The sequence below is a fragment of the Protobothrops mucrosquamatus genome, unplaced genomic scaffold (genome assembly GCF_001527695.2).
Source record: "Protobothrops mucrosquamatus isolate PMUCROS unplaced genomic scaffold, P.Mucros_1.0 scaffold_128, whole genome shotgun sequence".
NCBI classification, from domain to species: domain Eukaryota; kingdom Metazoa; phylum Chordata; class Lepidosauria; order Squamata; family Viperidae; genus Protobothrops; species Protobothrops mucrosquamatus.
In genome coordinates this window covers 980219-999150 of record NW_015386204.1, presented here as the reverse complement: position 1 = coordinate 999150, position 18932 = coordinate 980219, and the positions used below count along the sequence as shown (strand labels likewise).

The following is an 18932-nucleotide window of genomic DNA, read 5'->3' as shown; positions in this document are numbered from 1 at the left end:
TCTGGCACCCGTGCCATAGGTTCGCCACCACTGCCCTAGGAGCACATATTCCACTCTAAACCCTCCAGAAAGTTCATCATAATTTTTAATGTAACAGATATTTAAAATTATTAAACACACAATTGGGTAGAAAGTATATTAACTAATTTTAATTAAATTTATAATGTGACAAGAAAGTGTGCTTAGAAAGAAATTTAGGTTTGTCATGGCTTTATCTACTCATTTTTATAATGCAGTCCTCAAACAGAAAACCAGTCCTCAAACAGAAAAAGCAGTGCACTTTTGAATTATGAAGTCAACAGGCTAGATAATTTTTAATGTATAAATTTTAGCAGTATTATCGCTATGGAGACTATACTAAAACAAAACGTATTTGAGCACAGCAATATTTCTCAATGACCTAAAGGAAGACTGAGCCCTAAGAATTCAAAATTATGATGGAACTGATGACCCACATATATCATATAACAGTGGTGGTGAACCTATGGCACGCCTGTGGGCACACGTGCATTGCCCCAGCCTTGCCTCCCCCCACGACCCACTCACCAGCAGCCCCCCTGGAGGAGAGTTACCCCCGAGCGTGGCCCACGCAGAGCAGCACAGCCAAGGACATGGCAGCCAGGCAGCGTGGACAAGACTCTGCCCTCATGCCCCATCGCGCACAGCTGATGCTGCGGGGTGCGGGCAGAGGGAGTGGCCATGGTGCTGCTGGGCTGCCTGGGCGATCTGCGGTGGGCCCTGGAGGCGGTGAGTGGCCCTTTGGGCAAGCAGGGCAGGGGACGGGGTGAGGGTGGAGTGGGGGTGGGGCAAGGGGTGGAGTAGGGCGGAGCCAGTTTTTGGGCACTCGGTCTCTAAAAGATTCGCCATCACTGTCATATAAAGTTTCCAGTCATCTTGTATTCAAAATTTTGCATTTGTGGAATGAATTATTTTGATTTACCCTCACTTTCAGTTGATCGAGCATGATAAGATTGGATGAAGCTTGTAAACAAATCCCACAGGTATATACTGTTAACTAGAAAATGTCTAAAATGTTTTACAGCATTATACATTCCTTTAAGAATTTTCCTTCTAAAGAAGGTGAAAATTATTTTTTAAAAAAATAATTAAAAAAAGACCACTGTCAGAATCTGGTCAAGATATTGTACCTCTCAAAATACTATCACAATTAACTGAACATGAGAGAAAACATTCTATTAAAGATGAGCTTAAGTATCAAAACAAATGCAATGTCAACCTTCATTCATACTTATATCTTGCATTAAAATATGGAAACTGTAAAACCCTGTTCCAGAGAACTTAAAAACTATTTTAGCACAATATAAAACATCAAAAATAAAGAAATAATTCTCTAAAATCAATATAATTTTGTCTATCAATAAAGGCAATATCATTAAAGAGTTATTATCAGCTTTAGTGCCCTAAGAATTAAAAAGCTATAATTTAGTTAAGATTTGCATTTCCTACAAATCATTCTGGAGATGAAATTCCCAAAAAAGTTCTAAATTAAATCTAGATATGGATAGCAGATACTAAGATCAGTTCCCAAAAAGATGTTCCAATATAAAATTCCTTCCTCCTTCAATTACTCAATTTTTCAACTTGTCCAGGTAATAACATTATATATCCAGTTCTAAATACTTGTTATACTAAGCAACTTAGAACTATTCCCTAATTTATTAAAATGATTTTAATGGAATATTTCAGTTGCAGGAGTTAAGTTTTACTTGCTTTCTTGAACAACAGTTTCCTATCTGTTTCTATGACACCATTTCAAGCTTATCAGAGAGGCAACAGGACTCCTTTTATTGCACCTCTTCAATTCTTTATATCTGAAGCAACTATGTGTTTCTTCAGGTTTATTTTCTATAATGATCCAACAAGCCAGGAAGAAATAAAATACTGAATAATATTAAAAAAATAATTATGGGGCGAATTATCACCAAGAAAAAAAATCATCGACAGGGACATTAACATGGGGCTGAAAGAAATGCACTGTAATATTTGGGACATAGCAAGTATACAGTATAGTATTTCTCCACTCTCCTTCAATTGTGATTGAACTATTACTCAAGAGGCACGTGCCAAATAGGAGTAGAGAACGTGATATTTTATCTAACAATTTCCAGTTGGCCCTATGGATACATTACAATTGAACCTTAATTCAGAATGTTAATGTGTTCCAAAGGCTGAATTGCCTCAATGCAGAAAGATCTAGACAATCTTGGATGATAGGTTTCGGAAAGAGCTGAAAGCTCTGTCCAACACAAACTGTAGACACCCCTCTGTATCCCCTCTGTTTTTTATAGAAAAGGAAAAAAAACCCTTTGTGTGCAAACAGCTGCTGTTTGAGCTCTTGCTGAGAGTTATTCTCTAGCTGGGAAGACTGTGTAAACCCTGTGGAAAGAGTGTTTACTAGAGAGGACATGCCATGAGCTGCATCACTACCATGAACTAGAAATTTCCCATCCCTATCGCTTCCTGACAACAAACTATACTTCCAGTCAATTTAATCTAAAATCTGAAAAAATAGATTTAGCCACAGAAATAATATAGGTTTTCTAAAGCTGTATAAAAGTAAGAGAACTCAAAATTACTAAAATATTAATTATCTCTTTATGTTTAATGGCTTCATAATTTTACAGGAAATTACTGATAAATGGTTTAAAGAGAGCATACATGTGATCTTCAAAACAAGAAAACTCACATGCATTTTATACCGGTAGTCCTCGAGTTACGAATGTTATGGAGCCTGCCCATTCCATTCGTAACTCAAGGATTCGTAGAAGTGAATCTTGTACCTTGAATGCGATTCACTCCCAGCTTTCACCCATGCATTCACTAATTTAATGCGTGGGCATATGCGTAGCTCATTAAATGACATGAGGTATCTCAGAGTGGGGAAGGCCATGGGGGGCTTAGTGATGGAACAGGCCACCTGCTTCAGACTACCCAAGCCCCCCCCACTGAGATCCCTCATGCTCCCTCCCCTGGGGTCCCCACAATTGCTCCCCCGCCCAATCCTGCCACACCAGGGTCACTTACCTTGTGAAGATCTGTCTCCTCTCCAGCCTCTCTGTTTCTTTCTCTGCTCCCAGCAAGAGCAGAGGGAGGCCTCCAAGAACCTTTGGAAGCACACGGCCACTGCCCATGTCCTCCGTTCTGGGCCTTGGAGGACTGCAGAAGGCCTCTGAGGCCCAGAGCTGTCCTCTGTAGGCCTGCGAAAGCGTACCCGGACTCCTTTCTGGGCAGCAGTGGCCCAGAAAAGGCCTCCAACACCTGGATTGGGCCTCCCAAGGCCCACAGAAGCATTCCCTGGCTTCCATTCCATTCTCTGTTGCATAGAACAGAGGCCTAAACTATCGTGAGATAATGAGAGCTCTGTAGTGTGAGATCTCGCACCACTGATCTCGTGTGAACTTGCATTACTTTAGGCCTCCATTCTCTGCAAACATACCAAAAGCCTGGGGCAGCCAAGAAAGCGAAGGATCTCTTGGTCTTCGCAAGGTGAGTATCCTCAAGCCTGGTGCCTAGGCAGATCCGAGGGGGAGGAGGGAGGGAATAACTAGGGTGAATATTGCACTGCCACTGTGGTCGTTCGTAAGGGTGAACGACTGCTGTGGTGCGGCAACATTCATAATTTTGGGACTTTTTCATAAACACATGTACTTCAAACATTCGCTAAGGGAACACTCGTAACTTGGGGGTTACCTGTATAGCAAAATATGAATAATCATTTTTTTTTCTTCTATTTTTCCTATTGATGTGGAGATACCCAAACTCTGGCATCTCTAGCACAGTTTATTCATATCTGTTTATATGTGAAGCTACAGATAGCATCTAATCTCCATCATTTTCCTCCTTCTGTTCATTGGTATTTTAAATGTATAGTTCTTCACCAGTCCTACCAGTATGACCAATGGTCAGGTATGATGCAAGTCCAAAATTATTAGAAGGGTCATACATTCTCTATTTTTTTTTAGATGTTTCAAATAAGCTCCTGTCAAAAAGAATTTCAAAAGGTTGACCGGGTTGCATAAAATATGCAACACTTTGTATTTTATTTCTGAAGGTCTTCCATGCCCAAATATAAAAGGGTCTCAGAATTGAAATGGTCAGCATTAATCTTTTCAACACACAAACTGAATGTTTTTTTTCCCTAGAACTGTATTATCATTCCTACCATTTTGGGTTAGTTTTGTTGAACAGACAAGAGTAGAGATCTGGAATGAGTCTTTACTGATGGTACAGCTTCCAAGATTTTGCATGCCCTTGCCAGCCATGGAGTGACCTTTTTCTTCCAATTCCAGTTTAGTAGAGGGCAAGCTTAAATATGTTGAAAAATCTTCCAGCTTCTTTGCTTCTGCCTGCAACATTATTCCAAAACAAAATATATATTAATTTTTTACATTACTCACATCTCACTGTATCAAAACATAGATACCTTTAACTGTTTATTTCATTTCTAACAATGCCATAGTTGGTTGCACGTTTTCTTCGCTGCCTTCACCGCCTTGAAAAGTAGATCAAAATGTCACATAGCAACATTAACACTGTTTCAACTCCAGAGGCAAATCACCAACATTATAACATACTAAGTCTGGAGGAAACAAGGAAGAGAAAGATTCCACTTACTATAAAATATGTAGTTTAAATTGTAAAACATTGCCAAAACTTTTAAATCCTAAAATCTTGAATTGTTTAATGAGATGTCTGATTTGTATTGAAATATCTACGTGAAAAACAACTTTTGCTCTTCTTTCTAATACATATGCTTATACCTGATTCTAATGAGATAACAAAAATTGATCACATGTGCAAAATTATTCTTCTATATCACTTTGAACAATAACAAAAACTCCTTAAATCACTGGCTCCTCAAAGTGTTATAGCATATACTTAAGATAATACCTTATATACTATAAGATCATGTTCTCCATCTCGTAGAGTTGTTCCATCATATCGCATTAATTTAACAAATGCCAGAGCAAATATTTTCTCAGATTTATCTTTGGCTGTTCAAAAGAAAACAAATGAGTATACTGTAAATCAACTGATCAAGACAAATATAGCAATGATAAAATACAAGATATATACGTTAATCAAGACAAATATAGCAATGATAAAATACAAGATATATACGTGAAGATTTATAAATTATTAGTTGCTTTGTACCAAAAAAAGACATTTGAAATGTAGGCTGAAATGAAAGAGAGAGAAAACAAAAAAGATTGTGCTATTTATTTTATAGTCCAAGTCAATCATAAAGATACATCAAATTATCTCTGTATTGTGTGTGTTTGTGTGTGCATACAAACACACACACATACACAGAAAGAGATTGGTATGTAAAACTTTAAGAACTCTTTTGAATATTCATTCTTTCTGCATAAAATGATCTAAAACATTATCTGTTCTTCACCAAATCCTAAAACTAGATAAAGAGAACCCATTTAAGTAAATGAGTCAAAACATTATTTATTTATTTATTTATTAAGAAAACTATCCCAAAGCTAACAACATTCCGGTCCTGCTGTGTAAGGAGATATTCCTAGGAGAATAAACGAAGAACATGGCACATGGATTCCAGGAGTCTTTATTGCCATCTGAGTCACCCAACTTATCCCCTCTGCCCATTAAAGTACGCAGGCACTTAATATGGCAATATGGCAAGATATTAGAAGTGGACTATCAGTTTAGGTAAAAGAGCAAACGTATCCATTCGTATTGAGTGAGGAAAGGCAATGGTAAACCATTTCTATATTTTTAGCAACAAAACCACATGTATAAAAAATATAAAATGATTGAAGATATAGTGCTGGATGATGGGCATCTCAGATTGAATAGCAATCAAATTGCTACTGAAGAAGAGTTAAGGATCTTTTAGAATGCTAATGCATTTATGAGATAGCTTGATTAAAGCCTTTGGGAAAATCCAAACCCACAGACAGAATTACAGTGGGAAGTTGGAATGTAAGAAGCATGAACACAGAAAAGCTCAGCAGAAGTCAAAAATTAAAGGAATCAACTATACATTGACATCTTCAGTATCAGTGAATTTGTTAGGACTAGAATTTGATGAATAACTGTTCAATGTGATAATGATCTAAGATGAAACATTGGTCCATAAAAAAAGAAACTGATGGGTTTGATAATCAAGTTCAATTTGAAATTGATAGAATATGCATGATGTGTTGTTAAAGACTGGAATACCAACAGTGCAAATGTAAAGGAGAAAATGTTTTGGGATTATATGATTTAGGAACTGAAATGAAGAAGGTGAGCTTATCAATTTCTGAAAATTCAATTATTTCTTCAAAGCTAACACTTTCTTCAAAGAACTGAAATGGTGACTTCATTGTTGCTAAAATAGGTGAAGGAGCTCAGTATATAACATCAAAGGCATGGGCAAGAGGAGCTAGGGAAAAGATCCCAAACTGTTTAAGTGCAAATCCCATGTTATGCTAAAGAACAAGATGAAAGCCAACCAACATCTATAATATGATATTCAGCATATATTTACTTTTTTCAAAGAGAACATAAAAATTGCTTAAAAGTCTGGAACCTCATTGACAGAGAACCAAAGGAACTGTGCAATCAAAGTAAATAATTTGTTACAGATAATTACAAAAAGAGACTGCCAAAGACGAAGAAATAGAAGAAAGCTAACTGAAAACTTCCAGGTGAAAAATGATGAGCTACCAAGTCCCCAAATGAGCCAATTGAAAACTATTGAGGAGTAAAGAGGTAGGGGAAGGCTTGCATTTTGTCAGTATTGGGACAACACGACAGAAAATGATATGACATTTTAAATAATCCGGGAGATATTTGAAGAATGGGGATGAAATCACAGCTACCAAGCAAGCAATGAGGTCTGTTTCTATGGAATGACTATTTCCAAAAGATATCAAAGAGTAAATAACAGGTGGGGGAAAAAATAGCCTCGAAGATCTACAGCAGGGGTGTCAAACTGCCGGCCCATGGGCCGGATGCGTCATGGCAAAGCTGCACCCACCCCATTGCAGGCAATGGAAAAAAAGTCGCCATATGTCACGACACGTCACATGACGTCACGAGTTTGACAGAAAAAATCTGGTACTCATCTGATTAGAAAATATTAGAAAATAAAAAAAACTGTTGAAATACTGAAAAAAAATTAAAAATTGTGGATTGTGAGAGATGACAAGCCAATAGAATGACCTGGATAATGACTCCTTACTGCATTTATAAAAGTGGTTTGTTAAAGTGTTGAAGAAACTTCTGAGATAGTTGAAAAGAAAAACTGAAGAGAAACCAAGTGCTATGACAACAGTTGAATAAATTAAAGATCAAGATTATTACAAACAAAACAAGTTGGCTATGGTTAAAATAAAACCTGTTTCTTTTGGTTACCCTTTATGAGTTTTTTGCTGGACTGAATGTTAATGATTTATGGGTTTCTGTATGCATAAGGGATGGATTATAGGAAGAAGAGATACTTTCATGTAATCTTATGGGGGTGAAGAATCACATTTGTACTTGTGATGAAGATCAGAAGTCACTTCTTTAAATATTCCTTTTCATTTTTTCTTATTTTTCCCTCTTTTTTTCTTTTCTTGTACTTTCTATTCTTTCTTTCTCTTTCACTAAGTTTATATTAACTGTTTTATTTCTTTTAAGAAAGGTTTCCAATAACAGTATTTTAAAAAGAAGAAATCAAATTAGATGTCAGAACAAACTGTGAAAATTGCCAAGAGAAGCCAGAGACAAAAAAGATAAATAACTCAGGAAGGAACTTAACAAAAGGTTTCAAAGTGCTATTAGAAAAAATAAAAAGCAGTATTACAACTACATATATAATATATAAAGATAGTAACTAATTCAAAGATCAAAGATGGAAAAAATATATTGGAGTTCTGTGTAGCAAAGATGTCAACACTCAAAGAATCAGTAAATGTTCTAGCCACTACGCAAGCAAAAAAAAAGGAGCACAGTGAGCAAATTATCATATAATATCCTTAATTTAATATGCTAGCAAAATAAGGTTTAAGATCATCCACTGCAGATTAGAGCCTACCTGGAAAAAGAGATGCCAGATATTCAAACTGGCTTTAGAAAAGACGGAGGAAAACAAGGTATTATTTCAGATGCATGCTGGGTAATTGAGAAAGCAAAAGAATGCCAAAAAGAAATCAGAATGTATTTCACAGATACAGAAATGCCATTATTATACTGATCATGTCAGGCTGTGGAATGTGCTTAGAAAAATGACAATCTCAGAAAATTTTGTCCTCATGCAAAATCTTTATTCAGGTTATGAAGCCTGTATGGACAAAATATGGCACAAGAAAAAGGGAGGGAGGGGGAGACTGTCTCAGCAAAGGAACAAGACAAAGCTGTATCTCTTTACTTACTCAACCTATATGATGAAATGTAGTACAAGTTAGGTATAACAAAGATGGCTATCTTACTACAAACATTCCAGTCGGCTGTGGAGTGAAACAGGGATGCAATTTAACTCCTCTGTTGTTTAATATTTATATAAATTCAGTTACTGCTTTTATTAAAAAAAAGAATTTAAGGTCGGTGCCACTTAAGGAAATGGAATAGGAACAGACATTTGACAATGTTTTGTATGCCAATGATGCAACAATTCTCTCACACAGGTTGGAAAAGTTTGCAGGCAGTAGCAGAATTCTGCAAGAAGGAAGGTCTTAGACTTAATTACTCCAAGCTAAAATTATGGTTTCCTTGGGAAGACCAAGCTGCCATAAATTCCAACGACAAATAGAAATTAATAAAATAGAACAATTTCTACTTTTAAATATCTTGGAGTAATTTTTCAAGCCTCTGGAATTTGGCAGGAACAATCTAGAATCATCTTTGCCAAAGCCAATAATAGTGCCAAGATAATCTTGGTCTTTTTTCACTCTAGGGGAGGTAGATGCATACCTGCTGCCATTAACTCACTTTAAAAAAAAATCTACATCCCATATGCTGTGTGGTCGATACAGATGCACCTACAATTATCTAAATCCCTTGAATCAAGCCCTTGGAGCGATCAATCTTTCGCAAGCACTTTTCTAGATTCCATGTTATCTGCCAAATGTTCTAATTCGCACGGAAACAAAATGATCCCACTGGAAGTGAGGTTCAATGTTTGTCTACTCTCTCATTCTATTTTTCCACCGATCCTTCTATATTTTCTTGATGGCTTCTTCTCAAGATGAAAAGTTAAAATCATAGCAGACTTGTGTTTTATTGCAGCCTTTCTATCTACTCTTTGTAACCTCTAGGCTTACAAAAAAACGAAAACAAATTTGTCAAAGAAACTTCCATGTTACATGTCAGACAGACTAGAGCAGTGATGGCGAACCTTTTAGAAGCTGAGTGCCCAAACTGCAACCCAAAACCTACTTATGCATCGTCGAGTGCCGGGTGGGTGTGGCCAATTGGCTGGATGTGGCCCATTGGGTGGGCGTGGCCCATTGGGTGGGCATGGCTGTAGTGGTAACGGCAGACTGGATGGGACTAAAAAGTTCAATCAATCAATTCCAACTTTACAAGACCTTTTTTTTTCCTGCGAGAAGTTGAAATTGACTGATTGAACCTTTTTTTTTTTTTTTTGCACACGGCGGCAGAAGCCTAAAGCAAAAAAGTTTTATAAAACCCAGCTGAAGACCTAGGACTGGGGCGACGGCACACGTGCCCACAGAGAGGGCTCTGAGTGCCGCCTCTGGCACCTGTGCCATAGATTCTCTACCACTGGACTAGAGCACTGCAATTAGCAAGAGTGGATTCCTTCCTCGAAATCTTTTATATCTGCAAACTATTTGTTTAATCTAGATTATTCAAACTATAGAGCCTTTGGGGAGGGGGTTCTGTTTTCAATGTTCCCCCTAATTTCTAATGTGCCATGTGTGGAAAGAAAATGTTTTGGGCAGCTTTTCTCAAATAAAGTACAAATTTGGGTGCCAAAAGTATATGAGTAAATTGCAAATTCAGGTAAAAGCAACATGAAAGAATATTTACATATTTATTACCTAAAGCACAGAAACTAAAAAGTATAATAGTATGCCACATACATGCTTCAAAAGTTGTGCTTTCAAATTATATTGTTTCCTGCACTTTTCTTGGCAGCATTTTTCAGAAAATTGCCAGTTCCTTCTTCCTAGGGCTGAGAAAAGAGGAAAAAGTTGCCTTTTGCAATTGACTGGTGGTGATTTTGTCAATGCTGGTGGTGGTCAAATGATGCTCCAAATATTCTGGGATTGCACCACAGGCACTTATTACTACTGATACTCTCTTTGCGTTCTTTTGTCACAGTCATTCTACTTCTATTTCAAGTCACTGTATTTTGTGATTTACTCCAGTCCTTTTATTCTGCTGTCTCCAGATATTGCCATGTCTACTATCCAGATACTGCTGTAGGTCTTTCTTATCAACAATTGTTAAATCTGGGGTATTATGTGGCAGGTATTATTCTGTTTCAATTCAAAAGTCCCAGAGCACTTTAGCTTCTTCATATTCCATTATTATGTCTACTTTGTGGTGCCATCAATTCTTGCTTGCAGACCAATGATATTTCTTGCAGATATTCCCATGCACCATTGGTGCTACTTTGTTATGCTGTTGTTTGTGGTCAGTCTGTGCAATCTTCTTTGGACAGCTTATTAAATAGCCCACTTTTTCTTCAGCTTCTTTGCAGAAGTGGACATCTGTTACTGTCTTCTCAATTCTGGCTTTATATGCACTCCTTAATGCTTGGTTTTGTGCAGCCAGAATTAACCTCTCAGTCTCTTTCTTCAAATTTCCTGCTCTTAGCCATTGCCAGGTTTTGTTATCTGCTTTGACTGCTGGCTTTTTTATGTATTGGCCATGTTATGCCTTGCCATATATAAACCTAAGTAAGCCTTCACGATGTTCTAGCTTCAGTGCATCTTCTTCACTGTACTTCAGATATTCTTACAATGCCCTTTTTCTTTTTCAACTGTCTGATATACTTGCAACATTCCAGGCCCACCTATGTTCTTTGGTAAGCAGAGATTGGAACTGCCAGGTGTTAATTGCCTTGACGGTGTTTCCTCAACTGAATTTGGGATTTAAAATCTTCTTCACTCTCACGATGCATTCACTTCTAACCTTCTTCTTAAATTCAGTTGTGCTTGATGTTGTCAGCCTGACAGATGACCTGGTATTTGTTGTAATCATCTTCATCCAGACTCTTGATGTTATTTCCATTGAGCATCTTGAGTCCTTCAGTTTTAATTATTTTTTCCAGTTGATGGTAAAGTTGGTACAGTTGCCCATTCCAAATTCTATTTCAGTGTTTTGGCTGCATATATAGACAATTTTGAGCAGCGATTCCATTTCAGATGGTGTTTTTCCATATAGCTTCAAATCAGCCATGTTAAGGACATGGGATATTTTGGCAGATGTTTTTGATGTTTAAAAGCAAATAGCCTGACTTATTCAGTATTGTTGACAGAGGAATCAATGCAATGATAAATAACAGTGGTCAAAATGTGTATCCTTGAAAGATTTCTCACTTGATATTAATCTCTCCCAATCTGTCACCACTGATCAGCAACTATGTCTTCCATTGTACCAATGATCTTTGCACAAACTTCTGATGTTTCTGTTAACTCCTGTTATTTCTAGGCACTTGATTATCTAATCATGTGGCAGGGAGTCAAATGACTTCTGGTAATGAGTCCATGTTACCAGTCAGATGTTTTAACCCCAAACCATTAATTCATCTTTACTCAGTACTGACCAATTCTTGCTCTTTCTTGCCTTTCCCCCCACCATTTCTGTTGTTATTATAAGGTTTTTTTTTCATTTCAGTTTTTTTTATTCTGATCTACCTCCTTTATCCAGACTGCATTCTTGTTTGAGTGGTAATGGCAGCCTTGCAAAAGATATTTAGATGTCAGGATTTATCTGTATTTATGAAGATCAGAATAATGTAGGCAATGGTTTGCCCTGTGACACACTATGGAAATGAAAGTTGAACTTTGAAGAAACAGGATAGAAAAAATATTGATATTTTTGAACTTTAGTGTTCAAGAAGACTCTTGAAAATACCATGGACAGCCAAGGAAAGAAACAAATAGATCAACCCACAGTTCTCACTTGAAGTACAAATGACCAGATTCAATTTATCCTACTTCAGACACATGATGTGAAGATCCAGCTCTGGAGAAGATTCTAATGATGGAAAAGGTGGGATGAAAAAGAAGATGACCAACCAGAAAATGAATAGACTTAGTTACAGTAACAATGAATGTGCCATTGGAAGACCTGAAGAATCAGGTTAGGGATATTTCATCATGGAGAAAATTGATCTATCTGGTCAATAGCGTTGACACTAACTTGATGGCACCTAATCAATCAATCAGTCAATCAATCAATCAATCAATCAATCAATCAATCAACCAATCAATCAACAAATATATATAGTTAGTAAAACAAAAAGGCACCAAACAACTTCTATAAACCAAAGCTATTGATAGAAATTTTGCAATCATTTTGAGGGGGATTTTTGGCACTGATCATATAAAAGGAGACTGTGAACCTCATGATCATAAGAACAGATTCATTTTCTGGTTATAAAAGGTCTTTTCCTCACTGAATGTACAATGGGCATTTTAAAAGTACGTGTGATACATATTCAAGTGATATCTCTGCCCACTATCACACTAATGGGTATCAATCAGGCTAGGGAGAAAAGTCTCACATGTGGAATATATAAAATGCTTTTAAAAGATCTAGGAATAATTCAGGTAGAGGAGAAAATTGTAGTATAGTAGAGATGGGAATCTCTGGCTCTATCAATTTGCATGAATTGGACCCAAATTGTAGGTCTAAATTCATCCAAGGCGAAGGCCAGATAATACTGGAGCCAAAAAGATATAACATTCAAATATATTTATCTGGATGTTGAATACTTTTGAAATAATACATATATTCATATGCATGAAAGCATTAAATATATGTTATTCAAATCAACAGGATGTACTTCTGACCATATATTGTACTTCAAAATACAAACATTGGTCAAAATTCTATTGCTTATTTGCACACATTGAAAAAATATACAAAATTCACCTTCCTGTGCCTGTGCCTATGCTGCACCTCTGTGTATCTCAACAGGTCCTGATTATAATTCTAAGAGGCTACAAATGTGTAAAGCCTACACCACAGTCATCCCACATGTATAATTACCCAGAAAACCAAAAAACAGATGTTAATAGTCCTTTACTTTTGCCTCAAAGGCATCATGCTTCAGGCACAGTCCCACAAGCTATTTGCAAGATCACTTACAAGCTTTGGCCACAGCAGTCAGTTAGAAAACTCACAAAAACCTTATTAATGACAATAAGAATAAAAAGTGTGGACGAACAAAAGGAAGTGTTCAGGCTCCACTGGCCCTACTGGCAACTGAATATGAGCTGAAGTCTTTACTCGTCATTAGTAATTCCCATTCCAAAATATGAATTGATAGCAGCATGGAATTTTATATACCTTTTAGTTACCAATTTCCTGCTATTAATTATTCTAGCATCATAGTCTAATAGTAAACTATAATGTTCACAGCCAGAGAGTTTTATTTCCTCATGAAAACATCTTTTTAGGTGCATACATGAATAAATATGTTGACAACCCACTTCTGGTTTGCATCGTAGCGATGTAGCCAAGGGAAAGCGAGGCTCCGCTCCCCATGGCTGATTTCACCTGACCAGGCGGCCCTAAAGGGGTCTGAAGTCGCCCCGGAGAGGTGATGAAGAAGGAGGGGACCCTTGATCACGAAAAGACGGCGGTTGATCCGTTTGATCTAAGGAAATCCCTCCAAACCAGCAGAGGAAAGACTAGCTGCATTTCTGTCAGTAGCCCGAAGCTATTGACAACCGAAGAAAGAAAGCATTAATTAGCAGATCATAAACAACATGCTTGGAACTTGGTGAGAATACTGATCCTTTCTCTACTACTTTGATGCTTGATTCCCTGGAAAAGACAAATTCCCAAAAAGCAAGGAAGTCCCCAAACGCAAGAAGGAAGGGGATTTTTGCCCCACCCTTCCAGAGAAACGAAAGCAGCAGCCCAATTCTTTTTGGAGGACAAAAACAGAGAAGTACATAATACTAAAGTGGAAATAATACAAAGACATAGTTTTGACAAACTCAAGAAATTGGAGAACTGTTAAGATTTTTCTTTTTTAAAGAATATTGGGGTGAAGTTTAAGAAACTTTAAAGTTTAAGAAATAATTTTTCGCTTTAAATGTTGGAAAATGGATATCTAAGGACATCTAGTGGTGGAACAGGGTACAGCACTAATTTTGTTGTGTCTGGAGTGAACTTGGTGTGAAGCCCAGACACAGATTATTACTTAGCTTTTTTGATGTTCTTAGGTCAACAGAGAGCAGTTGGCAACGGAGAAAAACATTCTGGGCTATTCTCTGCATTGTGGGAGCTACAACTGTTTTGAAACTTGCTGGCCCTCTTGGATTACAAACATCGACTGAACTTTAACTTTTGACTAAGAATTATTTAGAGAGAAAGAAAACTTTGCCCTTTGGTTAATTTTGCCTGGGGGAAACTTATGGACTGATCATAGGGTGCTTGGACATCGGTAGATTGATAATTTTTGGATTCCTGGACAGAAGAACTGTTACAAAACATTGCTTTTGGTGGTGGACCTATATTTTGGAACTTATTGAACTATAAAGGCTACATACAAAGACTATAAGAACTGTATGAGATGATTTTAAATTTAAATTTAATTAGTATATTGTTATATTGACTATAAGATTGGTTGTGTTAGATAAGGCTAACACTTGGGAAATATAATAGATTTGACCGAGTACTTGGAGGCTGGGAACAAAAATGAGTGCTCCACACGTAGCTAAATTTGGTAAAAAACCATCCCAGCATCTGCCACCAAAGCCCCCCGCTTAGTATATCAGAGAGAAAAAGCTAACAATTTCCAGAAGGAAATGCAATCTATACTGCAATTAATTCAAGAGGCAATTGTTTCACACAAAGAAGATTCAAGAAGAAACTATGATGAGACTAAAGGCAATCTGGATAAGATAAATGAGCAAGTTTTTAACTCAAATTCACAACTAGAAAACTTTCAGAAAATGACTATAAAGAATTAACAAGGAATTCAGAAAATAGAAGAGAAATCAGAGGAACTGATGGAAAGACGGAGAATATAAAGCAGGGGTTCCCAACCAGGGGTGCAAGATGATATTCCAGGGGGTGCGAAAACTTGGATTTTCAAAATTATAGTGTATATGCATAATTCGTTGCCGTTATTTCTAACTTTTGTAAGGGGTGCGAGAATATATCAGAAGCGTTCTAGGGGTGCGGGATATAGAAAAGGTTGGGAACCACTGATATAAAGGAAGAAAATCACAGACTGATGCAGACAAAGAAAAACCTGGAAGACTCAGTGACAATACTGGAAATGGAAAAGACATCCCATCCCTCAAGATTTCAGAACATATTTGAAGATAAGGAAAAAGACTTTATAGAATGGATTATAGAGCTTCTCCAGCACTGAGATAAAGACTCCACCATTGGGTAGTAGACCGTATTCCTGCCCAATCAGATCAAGTCAGCCAAAGTTGCCACGCCCGTCCTGGACCGTTGATCTCCAGTCTTTGACTTGATCTTGCCCAGGACAGACGTTGCAAGTTTGGCTCTAGGCAGGTACAGTCATTGGTGGATTTCCATTCCCAGTGTTCAAATTTAATCAGTGCTTGTACCCAATTTGAAACTCCCCTCAAAAAATTTCCCTGTAGGTATTTCTAACACTAACGTCTGTTAGTCTCATTTCTGTTTATTTGGGTTTGGGATTGGGCCTGGCAGTGACTCACACGGGGTTTTTTATTCTCCCGACAGGAGGCCAACGGCTGTTGGTCTCCAAATACCACAAGCCTAACGGAGCTTGCGGCTGCGGCTCTGTAGGCTGATTAAACGAGCGGAGAAAGGCCTCGGGGGGGAAGAAGGTTCTTTCCCTTGCTCGGCTCAGTCCCTTTTTTAACCTGATCGGAGGCCAACGGCCGTTGGTCTCCAGCTATAGACCTCACGGAGCTTGCGGCTGCAGCTCCGTAGACTCGGGCGTGAATTTAAATTCGGGGAGAGGGGGGGGAAAAGCCCCTGGATTACCCTTAAACGCCGTTTTCCTTCGCGGAGCTGCGGCTGCAGCCCTCGTGGCCTGCTTGTTCTTGGCCTTCTCGTCCTCCTCGTTCGCTTCAGAGATCGGAGGTGCGTGCGCGCGCGTTCGGCCTCCGCTACGATCGGTGAGGCCGGCTAATTGAAGGTTTGGAAAACAGTTTTTGCTCCGTTTTTCTCGTTGTTTGTCGATCGCTCATGCACGGAGGCTCCAGAGAGTGCGGGGTGGTGGTGGAGATAATTTCCCCAGCCCTGCCTGTATCAGGGAACCGCCATCTTGAGCCTCGTGGGATTTAGCTTGGCCGCGACGGCCATTTTGAAACCGTAGTTTGGTCTAAGGCAATTGATTTAATTAGTTGGTGGAACGAATTAACCTAATCAGGGCTAATATCACACATACTCATTATCAGACAGCTTCCCTTTCTCTTAATTGAGGCAATATTGGGTTAACAATCTATCTGTAGCAAGATAGGCCACCATTTTGGCCCGGTCGCCATTTTGTTTTCTTGATTTCTACAATATAAAGTTAGGAACCTTCCATTATTCTTGTTCCAAGATTCTTCAAGCTTCAATTTAATTATTATTTCAGATTTGGTGTCTCCTGGTTTCTTCTTTTTTCTGATTTGGTTTTGACAAATTGGCACAATACTGGGATTCCAGACACCCCCTATAGCGTGTCTGTCCTTATCCACAGTGTTTCAGTACGAATTCCAGGCTCCCCTTATAGAGTGTCTGTCCTTATTCGTACTTGGTTTCTCCCTTGGATTCCAGGTGCCCCAGCAGTGTACCTGTCCTTATCCAACCGGGATTATACCTGGGTTCCAGGCGTCCCTGCAGTCCGTCTGTCCTTACCCAGAGTATGGCATTTTCCTGATAACAGAAACCCCCTATTGTGTTTCAAGGTTATAGGAAAATGGAGGAAACTTCTCTTTCCTCAATGAGTGCCCCGCCTTCCTCATCAGGTACTCCTGGTCCGGAAGGCACTGGTAAAGCGACCCATAAGGGCCGCTCTACCGCCAAAACATCTAAACAGGTTGATAAACAAGCTACCAGGAGGCACCAAGCATTGGAAAAGGAGTTCTCCAAAGCGCAGAAGAGAGCTAGGCTGGAGACTCATGGGTCTGCGGAGTTAAACTTAGAATTACCCCTAGGGGTTTCAACTTCTCCCAGGGGTGTTTGGTCAGGTGGGGATTGCTTCCCCCCTCCCGCACAAGGCGGAGTGGAACAGGTTTCCCCAGCTCCACAACCCTCCACGTCCAGGGCAGCGCAGGGGGGTCCTGAGGCCACCTTTACACCTACTGCGGCGGGGCTCCACCCAGCAGAACCGATCCCCTTCCTTTCGGAAGAGCGTCTGGCGCTATTAATTAAACAAGCAGTCGACCATGCCCTTGACACTAGGGCCAGGGCGGCTAGGCCAGTCTCTTCTCTTCCAACCCCTCTTTCCCAACCTGAGGTGGAGGATCATTACGTCCCATCTTCTCCTTCTGGGTCTGTTGTTTCTGAGGACTCCTACCTCAACCAACCTCCCCCTTGTCAGGAAATTCTAATGTCAGAGGAGGAGGACGTTCCTCCAGAGGCTCCTGCATTTACGGGCTTATTTAACCCTGCCTTTTTTGTCACCATCCTGCGCAAGGCCACGTCTATGGCTCATCTAGGACAGGGATCCTCGTCAACGGAGGCTCCCGCTCTTCCAGATCCGGAGGCGGCTCCAGTTTACATTGAACCAGTCGCAACACAACACCGTATTCCCTGTCCTTCCCTGTTTCTGACCACAATCAAAAAGCAGTGGTCCTCTCCGGCATCACTTCCCTTACCAGGTAACACAGATAAGAAACTGTATAATGTTGCCAAGGAGCTGGAGGAAGCATTAGAAATCCCGGAGGTGGACGAACCCTTAGGGCCCCTAGTATCGGCCACGGCCATATCCGGTGAGTTCTCAGAGGCCCTTAAGGCCGAGGAACGCAAGTGCGAGTCCACCTACAAGAGAACGCACCAGGCGGCTGCCTGGGCGATCAAGACCGCGACTTCGGCCTCCTTTTTCACCAGGGCCGCCCTCACCTGGCTTCGGGAGCTCCAAGCCCGAGTTCCTGCGGAGGATGTCCGCACGCACTTGGATCTCAGCAAAATGGTGGCAGCCATGGAATATGCGTCAGACGCATCCTTACAGGCAGGTAGGTTTTCTTCCAGAGCTATGGCGTCCAACATCACTGGAAGACGTATGCTCTGGCTGAAAAATTGGCAAGCAGATGCCAAATCCAAGTGGAAATTGGCAGCGGCTCCCTACCAGGGTTCTAAGTTATTTGGGGATTCGCTGAATCCCTATTTAACAGAGAACAAGGACAAACGTAAGGTCCTTAAAGACCTACTCAAATGGCCGAACAGGAGGGCTGGGTATTTTCAACGAAAGCAGTCCTTTCGGGGGGGACCAAGATACTCCTATTCTCAGCCCTTTCGTTCCTTCCCGCCAAGGCAGGACAGGCAAGATAGGCAGCCTGACAGACAAAATCCCGGTCCCAGACAACAAGCCCAGGGGAAACGGCCCTTTCGGGGGAACAATAGGCCTTTCCGCCGTTCCAGGTGACTCCTCGGCGGCACCTCCCATAGGGGGCAGACTCTCTCTGTTCGCCCACCGTTGGGAGACTACCACCACGGATACGTGGGTCATCAACACGATCCGACACGGTCTAAATTTGGAATTTATATCTTACTCCCCAAATCGGTTCCTCTCCTGTCCATACCCCAGGAACCGCACAAAACTAAGGCTGATGAAC

General features: G+C 39.7%; 1 protein-coding gene across 1 annotated transcript in view; it reads right to left on the bottom strand.

The window, feature by feature from the left end:
• Positions 1–18932, bottom strand: part of LOC107288952 (dedicator of cytokinesis protein 1) — a 178730-nt gene that overhangs the window by 95309 nt on the left and 64489 nt on the right. The window contains exons 20-21 of the mRNA XM_029284458.1: positions 4912–5015; positions 4184–4367 (exon numbers count right to left, since the gene is read on the bottom strand). Coding sequence (XP_029140291.1) covers positions 4184–4367; positions 4912–5015 — 288 coding nt within the window. The remainder of the gene's footprint in view (positions 1–4183; positions 4368–4911; positions 5016–18932) is intronic.